This window comes from Barbus barbus, assembly GCF_936440315.1.
Source record: "Barbus barbus genome assembly, chromosome: 8".
Taxonomy (NCBI): domain Eukaryota; kingdom Metazoa; phylum Chordata; class Actinopteri; order Cypriniformes; family Cyprinidae; genus Barbus; species Barbus barbus.
Genome location: NC_136736.1, coordinates 15,368,681 through 15,382,038, shown reverse-complemented (window position 1 = coordinate 15,382,038; position 13,358 = coordinate 15,368,681). Strand labels below are relative to the sequence as shown.

Genomic DNA, 13,358 nt, shown 5'->3' with positions numbered 1-13,358 from the left:
GGCCGTGGCTCTGACAGGGGATGATATGTTTGAACATGGTAGCTTCACTGTGTTTTTCAACTTCAACATACTATAAACTCTTTTAAAGCACATAAACATTTACAATATCATTTAAGTCTCAAATTATGTACGGTGTTTGAAAGCATTCTGGGGTGAAAATGACAGTGACTTTTGGAATAAAATGTCAAACTTCTTTGTCTTCCTAAGACTAATTTCAAGCAAGCTTTTCTGGATGCTTAACACACACATATAAATCACATTTTCAAAATTTGTATATAATTTGGCAAAATTGGAGCTTGATTAAATACAAACGCATCATGCCAGGGACTTTCAAAATTATGCGGCCTGCAGCTGAGAGTAATGAAAAGAGCCAAAACGTAATCATGCTCAGAGCTGGAATGGGTTACCCAAGGATGAATTTGAAAAAGATCCCCAAATGGAACATGCCACATCCCAGGACTGACAAAAGTCAGCCAGTCAGTCACTCAGCGGTTTTATGTGAGAGAGCTGCTGACCTAATTCCCAAATCTGGTGCCCTAAAAATGCTCCAAATAAACAAATGGAGCTTCACTGCATGAATCGGCAGGGTTTGTTTCACAGACCTCAGACTCATCATCATGTTTGAACAGCTTCAATGATGTATGCAACATGATGCTATCTATGGCTTTGATGTGAGAATAATGCAGAAGTAACAGTTATAAACTTTAAGAACAATACATACATACATACATATATATATATATATATATATATATATATATATATATATATATATATATATATATATATATATATATATATATATATTCATGTAATTATTAAAAACTGATTATAACATTGGGATCTGACTGGAACTGATCAAAGCTGCACTCATACATACATTCACATCACCCTAGCTGACCTTGCATTTCACACTAAATGCAAAACTGTTTAAGATGTTAATTATTTGCATTCATCGAAGCTGAACAAGTGAAAGTTGCACTTTTAAGATTAAATCCATAAAGTGTGGGGTAGCAGTTTTACTGTTGAATTATTCCTGATTTGCATTTTCTCTGTGTTTTAAGGTACTTTGAGAAATAGTGACTCTGTTTTGTGTGTGTGAGCAGAATAAAGAGCACAGTTACACTATGTTTTTTTTTAATCTCTTCAGCTCAACCAAGTCTGCATTCATTTGATCAAAAATATAGTAAAAACAACGGTACTGTGAAACATTTTTTGCAATTTAAAAGAACTGTTTTCTAGTTGGATATATGTTAAAATGCAATTTATTCCTGTTATGCAAGATTTTTTAATGATTTTGAAAGAAACCTCTTTAGCTCAACTAAAGCTGCATATATTTGATCAAAAATACAGTAAAACTTGATATTGTTATATATAACTGCAACTGTTTTCTAACTGAATATATTTTAAAATGTAAATTATTCCTGTGGTGCAAAGCTGAATTTTCAGCATCATTACTCCAGTCTTCAGTGTCACATGATCCTTCAGAAATCATTTTAATATGCTGATTTGCTGTTCAAGAAACATTTCTTATTATTATCAGTGTTGAAAACAGTTGTACAGCTTCATATTTTTTAATAAATTTTTTCAGGAATGTATAGAAAGTTCAAAAGAAACAGAAATAGAACTTTTGATAGAATAGAAATGTAGACTAGAAATTTCGTAACATTCTAAATGTCTTTAATGTCAGTTTTGACAAATATAATGAATTCTTGGTGAATAAAAGTATTCTTTCAAAAAAAAAAAAGAATCTTACTGACAACAAAATTTTAAATAGCAGTGTATACACTTTATTTGGACTAATATTGAATTAGTTAACTGCACTGTTCATTTGTTTTCAGTATTACATTTAAAAAAATCTATTTTCTTTTTCAGGAGTTCCGCTTAGGCAGTGTAAATCTCAGCTTGGTCCCATTGTAACCCATCTCCTCTCCACATGGAGGGATGTTGAAAGACGTTCACAACAAGCTACAAATGGCATAGGCATTCGCCTATTTTCCACAATAATAAGCTTTTGTCAGGCAGTACTCCATTTCATTGTCCGCAATGGACTCATAATAAAGTAAACACTCTGGGAGATATCTATGATGATAGTGGTTTAAAATCCTTCCAGAATCTTAAAACTCAATATAATCTGCCAGGCACCTCCTTCTTTATGTATTTGCGCATTAGATCGGCCCTACGGGCATATGGGGTGCCTTGGAACGCTCAACTGCCTGTTCACCCTTTGCACAAACTAATCCTTCCTTCTGAGGAATCTCCCTCCTCTGCTTCAGTCATCTATCTCTTTCTTCTTGAACATTCATACAAACCTTTATCTATTACTACTGTTTGGGCTAAAGAGCTTAATGAGGATGTGCATGTTTTATTTTCCGATCAGGTATGGGGTATGTTTAAATTGTCTTCTAAAAACCCTAATCACCAAATGATTCATTGGAAATTGCTGCATAGGGTTTACTTGACTCCAATTAAACGTTTTTATATGAATCTGTCATCTTCTCCTAAGTGTAATCTCTGTTCCCAAGGAGTTTTTTCATTTTTTTGGGAATGCCCCTCTCTCTCACCTTTTTGGACTCAGCTCTCACTGGACCTATTATATCTGTTGGGTACTGAGATATGTTTGACTCCGCGCCATTTTTCATGAATGACTTCACCTTGTCCGTCCAACAAAGATCTTTACTGTTAGCTGCTCTCACAGCAGCAAAAAAATAGCTTGTCAACCGTTGGAATCCTCCTCACACAATGGACAGACGAACCTGGACTGTGTATTTGTTGGACATTATCTCAGTGGAACTCTCTACTTCTCGTATACATGGATCTAATGTGAAGACTCTTAATTCATGACATTCAGCTTTTAATGTTGTGTCTCCTTTTCTAAAATCTTTGTAAAAATTATTTTATTGTTATTTGTTTATCTATTAATATGAATTAATGTGTTAATTATTATTATTTATTTTATTTTATTTTTTATTTTTTTTGAGTCTACCAAGGGGTGAGATTGGTTGGGGTGGGTTTTAAATTTGTACAGATGATTTTTGTTTTGTACTACTGTTCCACAAAATAAAACTTAATAAACAGTTGTTAACAAAAAAAAAGAGAAAAGAAAATCAACTTTCATAATCAAAGACAGTTTTTCATATTAGTTTAAAACACCTGCTACTTTAATAACCTTGTGTAATAAAATAGTGTCAGCACCCATGACCCAGTGTCCCACACCAAAAACACACTAATACACACACCATCAGTCTGTTTACACTTACTTCTGCCATGATCACTAAAAAATATACAATTTAAAATAAAAATTTTACTTATCACCACATTTACCGCTGTATTGGCTATGTAAATAAGAGTGTTTAGTGAATTTATGACTATTAGACAATACAATTAGATACATAAAAATCACCTACCTTTTTCACTAACACTTTCGATCTCCACGTCCTCACAGCTGGTGTATTCAGGTGTGGAGCCGCCCTCTTCTTCCGAGCTACTGATGGACATCTGTCTTTTGTTGAGGCCTCGTTTTGGTCTATAGGCTCTAGGTGGAGGTGGCCGTAACGACTCAGATTGGTCCGAGCTAAGAGAAGAATCTTTACGCATGATTTCTGCAGCCTTTTCCCGCTTAGCCCTGTGCAGAAAAGCTGCGGACCCAGGTTCAAGATGCCCCTTTGGGCCCCAGTCTTGTCCGTTCCTGAGGTCTGGGGGCCCACTAGGGCCCACTTGAGGGCCACCATGGCCCTGTTTTGCGAGGGATCCTTGTCCCCCAATGCCACCCCCCACGGTCCTGTCCACAGAATAAGCTCGATGGTTTTCTATAAGGGCCTTGCGGTCTTCATTGTTAGCCACTCGTTGCCTGCTCATGCGATTTCCAGCCGTCTCACCCCCATCTTGCATTAATCCAACTTCATTGATGGCTAGGTCACTGTGATGGCGCTCCTGACGCATTTTGGACACTTTGGCATGCATACGCATTTCCTGTTCCTCCTTCTGCGGTTTGACAGGGTAGCGTGCGAGGTTCGGGTCACTGCGGTACCGAGTCTGGTACTCTTCCTCTCGTCTTTGACGCTCTCGCTCTTCCTCTTCCTGTCTCCTTCGCCGGTCGGGATGGATGGGCTCATCTTCTGGGTATTCCTGCGAGTGGCCTTTCTCCAGTCGTCTGCTGTCACGCTTCTCACCTGGAGCTCGGTCTTCAGAGGCCTGTGATGACAACCGGTTTGGGCCTCGCCTTCTCTCTCCACGTCCCATCACCTTTCCATTCTGCTCATGCAGGGACACTGGTCTCTTTCTATTATTCATTAGACAGAATTTGGAAAGACTGTGAGAAACTGTATAGCATTTGGAATTTCCAAGTGCTGCATCCAATTTGCATTTACAACCAGTGTTGGGGAAAGTTACTTTTAAAAGTAATGCATTACAATATTGCGTTACTCCCTAAAAAAGTAACTAATTACGTTACTTAGCTACTTTTTATGGAAAGTAATGCGTTACGTTACTTTTGCGTTATTTTTGCGTTACTTTTTAAATATGAGCAGGGCTTGATTGTTTTTAATACAAGAAATTACATTAATACAAATGTAAAAGCCCTGTATCTTGTGAAGGAAGAGTAAATTCACGTCTGTAAAGTAAAACTCAGGATAAGAAGGTTTAACACTCTTCGGCAATAAAAAAACAATGGAGTACAATTGTTAGTTTATCTAAAGTAATTTTTGCTTATTAGTATGGTTGAACTGGATCATCAAAGGTCAGCAGCAAAGACATTGGTTAATAAAATGTCTGAGTTTGCATTTCACTGTTTTAATTCATTTTGATGAATACTAAATCTGTTTTTTGCGAGTGGGATGAATTAATGCATTCACATTTAGTCTAGAACTACAGTAACATGTTCACACAGTGCACTGTCAGTCAATAAATGAGGAAAAAGTAACTCAGATATTTTCTTGTAAATGAAAAAGTAATGCGTTACTTTACTAGTTACTTGAAAAAAGTAATATTATTACATAACTCGCGTTACTTGTAATGCGTTACCCCCAACACTGTTTACAACTGCTACAATAGCAGTTATTTATAATAAATAGCACAACACCTGTTAACCCATGTGTTTCAAATTGTGGGAATTCAAAAGCTGAATATGCATCTGATAGGAAGAACAGATGTCATCTTATAAAGAGATTATAAGGTAGGAGCTGCAGTCCACATACTGCCAGTTGAAAACAGGTCAATGTCCAGCTTAAAATAGAACAAATTGTATGTTGAAAGTAGAGATATGTAACACCACATATTTTGAAAATTCAGTTCTGGGAACCCAATGACTAGCCGATTATTCGGTCTTAACAAAGCCCTCTACAATTTGGATTACTTCATATAACCCTGGAACGACTAAGAATTCGACATGCCATCTTAAAACATGGCAATAAGGTCCAATCAACTAACATTAGTTGTCCCATTTAATATTTAATATGAGTGCATACATGTTTTTACCTTGTACTTTTATTTTAAAAATACCTGCATGTAATTACATCTGTAATTAATTTCTGTAATTACATTCATAATTACACTGTTGACCCATCTCTTACACCTTAACCCACCCTTAAACGTACTCATAACACCAAACCTAACGTAACCTTACCCGTATACCACCTCAATAGCATCAAAAGTGTTTTGCAATACAATATGAACTCAATAAGTACACTGTATTAAGTTTTTGATGTATAGTAGTTAAGTCCACCTAATATAAAGTAGGACCACATTAGTTAATGCATTTGGTATGAACTAACAACAAACCACAATAATTGACAATATAACACATTTTGAAGCATTTATTATTCTGAGCTAATCTTGATATTGCTAATTAATGTTTGTTCATAATACAATTAAATGTAAATTTTGTTATCATTCACTCTTTGAAATATGAATGAAGACATTCTTGTTATTTTTGGCCATTCATTGAAAGTTCACAAAACCATGCATTCTTCAAAAACTACAATGACATTGTAAAAGTAATCTAGAAGAATCTATATAGAAGCTCAAATGTGCTTGCTTGACACAAGAATTTTGGGGGTTGCTGTTGTGTCATGCAAACATGTTTGAGCTTTTTGTGCGTCAAGCAAGAACAGTTGATTTGTTTACTGTTTTTGATGTGTGATGTATGTGCAATGACCAGCGTTTAAATGTTTGTAAAAGCCTTAATTCAATTTATTAATCATATAAAACAATTATGTCGGTTTATTTGTGTTCCAAAGATAGACATAGAAGACATAGATAGACTCAAAGAGGTTTGGAATGACACAAGGGTGAGTAAATTATGACAGAATTTTCATTTAGGAGTAAAATTTTACTTTAATTTATACACTTTAAAATGGTAAAAATGTACTATTAGTGTATATGAATTAAAAATGTATTGTTCATGAACTAATGTTAAGAAATTGATCCTTACTGTAAAGTGGAATATGGATACAAATCAGGGGTGAATCATGTAAGGCTGCATGAATGGTCATTTTATTGTGGTTTTACCCTGCAGCAATAGAAAATAAATAAAAAATTATATCCTAGTTGATCTCACCCAAAAGGCAACAAGACATCCTTTATGAACCATCCTTAGTTGACACAATATACAAAAGCTTATTTCAGTTACTTGCCACCCATAAATTTGCATTTATGCATTGCATACTTTGCAGGCTTTGAGAAATATAACTTAGGATTGACATACGTGTAAATTGTGTAATGTTTTTTGGCCTACTTGTCTCGTGGTGGTTCACTGCGGGAGCGTGAAGCGGGCATCGTATCTGCTCCCTTGATGGGGTCACCAGCACCAGCGCTGGGTGGCAGAGTGTCGTTAGTGACCGGAGCCTGTGATCTGGAGCGCAACTTCCTTTCCTTCTCCAACTCAGGGACACTGAGGGGAGCGCCCACACTAAGAGGCCTCCCCCCAGGCCCTGATGAAAACCATTCTCCTGATTTAGTTAGGATTTCCTGCTGTTTCCTGCACAGGTTACATACCCACATCACCTGCGTAGATAAATACAAGTGTTATTAAGGCAGGCAGAGATTGATGATCATTGTAAATGATCAAGATCACAGAATAGCTAATATTTTGGTATTCAGAATACTTGAGTTACATTGTTTTACAGTATTTAAAAAATACATTTTAAATGAGACAAAGATACAGACAGACATATACAAACAAAATACATAGATACAGTGCATCCACACATCCACACACTATCAAACATTGTACATTCCTATAGCTATATTTAGCTAATACAATTTGAAATCTAGCAATTTATCTGAGCAATAGGCAAGGAATATGAACTGACAATGTTGAGCAGGAATAACTATGTATAATATATCTAGGTATAAACTAAAAATATGTAGGTATAAACATAATCAAGTCAACCACTCTAAATCATGTTCTATAAGGTACAAAAGAGGCTTTCAAGTAAGTCAGTCTACTTATTTACAGTTTCCTACAACTGCTGGATTGCACTAATTTCTGTTGGCAGCAATATTTTGAAAAGTCATTCAGAGGTTACAGAGTCAAGCCTTGTTGAAAGCTGATGGTACCTAAAAACCCCATAAATAGATTGAAAAGCACAGTTTTCAACTTAGTTCTAATTGAAAGAGGAAGTTGGGATGAAAGGATATTTACTAACAAACATAATCTGAAAGCTAAAAAGCTTGAAAGCTCTAAATTTATGGCATCTTTAATGACCTGACAGATTGCGCAATTTAATATCTGGAGGTCTACTAAGAGCACAAAAGTATTTTTCAAGAAAAGACAACTGTCATCATGTCATTTCAAATTCATAACATAAGACTTCTGTTCATTTTTGGGATGCAACTGAAGATATTTTTTATATTCTCTCATTTTTTATATCCATTGAAAGTCCATGCTACCAAACCTTTTACACATTAAAAAAGTATTGAGCAACGCACATAGCATATTAAATAAGGCAACCATATTTGCTTGACGTTTAAGCACAAACCTCATTGGTTCTTGCAAAAAAATTTACATGCTTGCATGACACAAAATGTTTTCATACTGCAAGCAAGCATGTTTCACCTTACATTTACCATATTTGATGTGCTCGATTTATGTGCATTTTTCAGTTATATCCGAATAAAGGCCTAAATTAAACCTATTCATCATATAAAGCAATTGTGTCTCTTCTGAAAACGTACCACTTGATTCATAAGGATTACTTTTACAATCTATTTATGAACTTTTTTAAGTGTCAAAATTTTGGTCAAATTTTGGTCTTTCAATGGACAAACAGAAATCTGTCAGGTTTCTACGGAAGTTCTAAGCGGCCATGCATTATTATAATTTTTCTGTCTTGTTTTCTCGTGATCACGACTTAATTTTCTCGTGATCACGACATAACGAGTTGTTTTGTTGTTATCACGACTTAATTTTCTCGTGATCTCGACATAACGAAAGTTGTTTTGTCGTTATCACGACTTAATTTTCTCGTGATCTCGACATAACGAAATTTGTTTTGTGGTTATCTGGACATAACGAAAGTTGTTGATCTCAACCTAAAAACCGTTTTCTCACGACGTAATTGTGGCTATCGTGAGAAAATCAGGGTCGCTGTATTGTCTTCGACGATAAAGTTGCAGACCCAACAGCCTCCTTCTCAAGTGTCGAACACTTATGTGTAAGTCGTCAATCACTGACAGACACAGAGCTAAAAATGTCCGAGTATGAATATGCATGACAAGTATTCTATCATGGATCAATGTAGTCGGTCACACACACAACACCTTCAATATTTGGGATGGTACTTATACCATATTTTTATTTTTATTATTTCAGTTTGAGTGAGTCCCTGATCAAAGTAAAAGCGAATACGATCATCCATGATGCTGCGATGATGCTGCTTCTATAGCATTTTCTCATGCCGAATACACAGAGAAAATTAAGTCGTGATAACGACAAAACAACTTTCGTTATGTCGAGATCACGAGAAAATTAAGTCGTGATAACGACAAAACAACTTTCGTTATGTCGAGATCACGAGAAAATTAAGTCGTGATAACGACAAAACAACTTTCGTTATGTCGAGATCACGAGAAAACAAGACAGAAAAATTATAATAATGCATGGCCGCTTAGAACTTCCGTGCGTTTCAATAAAAATATCTAAATTTATGTTTCGAAGATGAACAAAAGTCTTATGGGTTTGGTGAGTAAACTAACACTCACCAATATGTCATCAGATCCTCCTGCAAGTCTTTGGCAGTAAATTGTGGGGTTTTCTCAGTTGCTCTGAATCTGATCAAGCATTTAGTCCCCTTGATGATTTTGTGCTTTTTCTTCAATGCCCTCAAAGGTTTTCTGTTACAACACATTTTAAATGAATAAAGCTGCCAACTTTGTCTCTAGAAATGTTTAGTGTCTTTCAGTCCATAGACTTTCTCATACAACAAACAGTTTCTTTTCTATAGCTTTTGTGAGAGCTCTTTTGACTTGGCCATATTTGCTACTCAACTTTAGCAAACGCATGGTGTTTATTAGGGCCTGAGCACCGATGGTGTGAGGACCCTATTAGAATTGCTCCGTTTATTATGTATCTTACAACTTAAGCTAATTCAGTTTTATTATAGTTTCCAAATACTCAATTGTGTTTTAACACAACTTTGTACCACATAAATAAGTTATTTAAAAACAGCAATGGTGAATAAGTTTGATATAGCTCTATTACAAATTAAATAAATAAATCCTATAACTCCAAAATATTACATATTTACATGATCACTTTTAATGTGCTGCTAAACTGTTATAGATGCAATAGAAAACTCAGAAAGAACCTTTAGAAAAGCTTACATTTGTAAATTATAACAATATATCAGGGTTTGATTGAATGTGTGTATATTTGTTAAGGAAGTAACAGATATCATAAACAATAAATTGAACCTTATTGTAAAATGTTTCAATAACTGCAATGCTCCTATACAGTGGCACAAGGACCTAGAATATGGAGCAAGGAGTGACACAACAGCCAAAAAGACACGGCTGCTATGGTTGTAGATGGTAACTTTACCATGGTTTTACTGTGCATCTGTTGGCATGCAAATTAAACACCACTACTAGAAAACCAATACTAAACAAATATAAATAAGAAGAAATCAAATTAAATCAAAAGTATATGTTACAATGGAGGTTAGCTCTCTTCTGAATAAGTAACAGAAATCAGCCATCCTTTTTCTTCATCTGGCTAGATTTTTGCATTGCAAATGAACAAGTTATTATATCATCAGCCTCATATTTGTCAATCTGCTTCCTCCCATTTCTTTCCTTTTCCCCAATGAAGCTCTATTATTGAGCCCTGTAATGGTTCATTCATGAGATGGATGGCTGAGGCTGCCTAAAATACCTCCGCCGACACCATATTTCTTCACTTCCTCTACCCATATTTCTCTCACCCTCTCTCTTACACTCTCTCCCTCTCACTTTTTTTTAGCTAGCCAGCTAGACATGCCTGATCTGACATGATTAGTGGGAATGCTAAATCAAATGAGCAGCTCTTGCCTTGACAAGTTCACGGCTTTAAAAGCACAGAAGTCCAATCTATTGATCTAGCGTTAGGCTCTTAAAGCACCCTTAGAATGACAGTAAATCCACTCCTATTGTAATACAAGAAGGCTGTCTTGACGGCAGGAAACATTTGGTCAAGAAGGACCTTATTTTTTTTTTTCTGATCTCAGTGATTCTACAAGGAAGCCAGAGGTCTATGCGATACAGAACTGTGTAAAACATGCACACCCTGCAAGCAACACTGCATGGTTTATCGATCGGATGAATGGTGTGAGAACAGAAAAGCAGACATCCCCCGAAAAGCCTGTAACATTAGTCATCTTTAGCGCCTGATGATCAGTTGCAAATGAGTTATGAAAGCAAGAGCTTACATGATACACAAAAACAGACTATTTCGCAACCAATGCAGCTAAAAATGCCTCATAGTTCTGCAATGTTACGATGTTTGATATTTCATAAAGGAATCAAATGATTGACTTCTAATGGTGACAAACTAACTATTGCATGCTACTCACATGGTGGTGTCCTCCTAGATAATGGATCCCCTCTCACAAGGTCAACCTTCAACTCCATGAACATCCAGAACAAATTTCTCTTAAGAATCGCCAGTGTGAGATACCTTTGCGACAAATGCGTCACACATTTTGGTGTTGACCTGATCTTAAAGAGGAGAGAGGCAGTTCTAGGACGGGATGGATATGAGGGACAGTGAGAGAGACGGGATGAGAGAGCATCGTGGCCTGATTGGATCCAGTTGGCACAGCTCCAGTGTAATCTGAGGTAAATCAGATGTGCAGAGGCCCACAGCTGTCAACCAGCCAGAGAAACACTCTCAGGAAGGATTAGCAATCCCTGCTAATCCCACCGCGCTATTGCTAACCCTTCCCATTATTCAATTCAATGATGAGACAATGTTGCCCACAATCATCCCTTCGGAGCCACTGGGAAACTACCATTGCAACACTGATCTTGAAAAGATGGAACACAGACCTTTTGTCTGTCTCAGTTGAAAAATACAACATGTTTGTATTGATAATAAGAAAGTAATTCACACATATAGGTGAAAACTGATATGACAGATCATGTTTAGATGGATATGAGTAGGAACTGAGAAAATCAACACCTAATAATTTTGAATATGCTTCGTAAAAGACGTAGATGGCAAGATTACTCATCACTAATTCTGAGCAGTCGAGGATGGGTAAAATAATCCAATGCTTTAATCCTTGAATTAAATCGAATTGGAGCCGTACGCACAATGGAGGATTCACTTTCTCTCTGATTCATTTTTTATTTTTTTCTCCAAAGCCCAGTTCACAACAATATCCAGGGCAGCTAAAGCCATTAAAGCTTCTCATCTTGCAAAGGCTTGATTCTAGAGCCCCTCTCCCAACTAGAGAACTGAAGAGAAAAGGGAAATAAAACATTTCAAAATGTAGGCCACTAAGACCTGGCCATTGTTATTAGACAGATAGAGATAGAGAGAAAGAGATAGATGAGAGAGGGCAGGAACAGTGGTTTCACTGTATTCCTGAATAGCATGAATAGGATTTTCTTGTGCAGGGAGATCACTAGTAACTAAGAATTAAGACCCTATAAAAATCAGACAGTAAACAAGTTTAATTTAATTTAACTGCAGACCTGAGGTCAGCACATATGGAAAGAGAGACGGAAGAGGAACGTTGTGTGTGTGTACATTATATATATGTACATTATATATGGGTGTAAATACAATATCTACTGTTCTCTAAGCATAAGTGTGCCAGCCACCCCCTGCTTTGGTGAATACTGTTCTCCATGGTAACCAAATCAGAGAAAGGAGAGGAGACGTACAGAGTACAGCGAGAGTCTCCAGTACATAGAGTCATGAATATCACAATTATTTGCTCTTATTATTTCCTAATGACTAGTTAGAGACTAAGCACTTTTTTATTTTAAAAGTCAATAAAATTGTTACAGTTGCTTAGTTGGACTCATGTAATATAGTTAAATATATTAATATAGTAATATTAAGTACATAGTAATGTAGTTATGTTTGATTCATTTGTATGATGATGAGTCTTAAAAACTTCCTTTTGTGGGATTTTTTTATATATTAAAAAGTAAAAAAAAAGAAATAATAATAATGTCTAATAAAACTTGCAATTACGAGAATTTTAAGAAGTCTCTTATTTAAATGTACATACAGTATCTCAAAGAAGTGAGTACACCCCTCACATTTTTGTAAAGATTTTATTATATCTTTTCATGTGACAACACTGAAGAAATTACACTTTGCTACAATGTAAAGTAGTGAGTGTACTGCTTGTATAACAGTGTAAATTTGCTGTCCCCTCAAAATAACTCAACACACAGCCATTAATGTCTAAACCGCTGGCCACAAAAGTGAGTACACCCCTAAGTGAAAATGACAAAATTGGGCCCAAAGTGTGAATATTTTGTGGGGCCACCATTATTTTCCAGCACTGCCTAAACCCTCTTGGGCAAGGAGTTCACCAGAGCTGTACAGGTTGTCACTGGAGTCCTCTTCCACTCCTCCATGACGACGTCACGGAGCTGGTGGATGTTAGAGACCTTGAGCTCCTCCACCTTCCGTTTGAGGATGCGACACAGATGCTCAATAGGGTTTAGGTCTGGAGACATGCTTGGCCAGTCCATCACCTTTACCCTCAGCTTCTTTAGCAAGGCAGTGGTCGTCTTGGAGGTGTGATTGGGGTCGTTATCATGTTGGAATACTGCCCTGCGGCCCAGTCTCTGCTTCAGTATGTCACAGTACATGTTGGCATTCATGGTTCCCTCAATGAACTGTAGCTCCCCAGTGCCGG

The 13,358-nt window shown here is 36.4% G+C and overlaps 1 protein-coding gene across 2 annotated transcripts in view; it reads right to left on the bottom strand.

Moving 5' to 3' along the window:
* Nucleotides 1–13,358, bottom strand: part of LOC306873488 (regulating synaptic membrane exocytosis protein 1-like) — a gene marked incomplete at its 5' end in the record, with an annotated part of 74,884 nt that overhangs the window by 35,157 nt on the left and 26,369 nt on the right. For both annotated transcript variants that reach the window (XM_079422817.1, XM_079422816.1), the window contains 2 exons: nucleotides 3,408–4,282; nucleotides 6,734–7,002. In XM_079422817.1, the coding sequence (XP_079278943.1) occupies nucleotides 3,408–4,282; nucleotides 6,734–7,002 (1,144 nt within the window). The remainder of the gene's footprint in view (nucleotides 1–3,407; nucleotides 4,283–6,733; nucleotides 7,003–13,358) is intronic.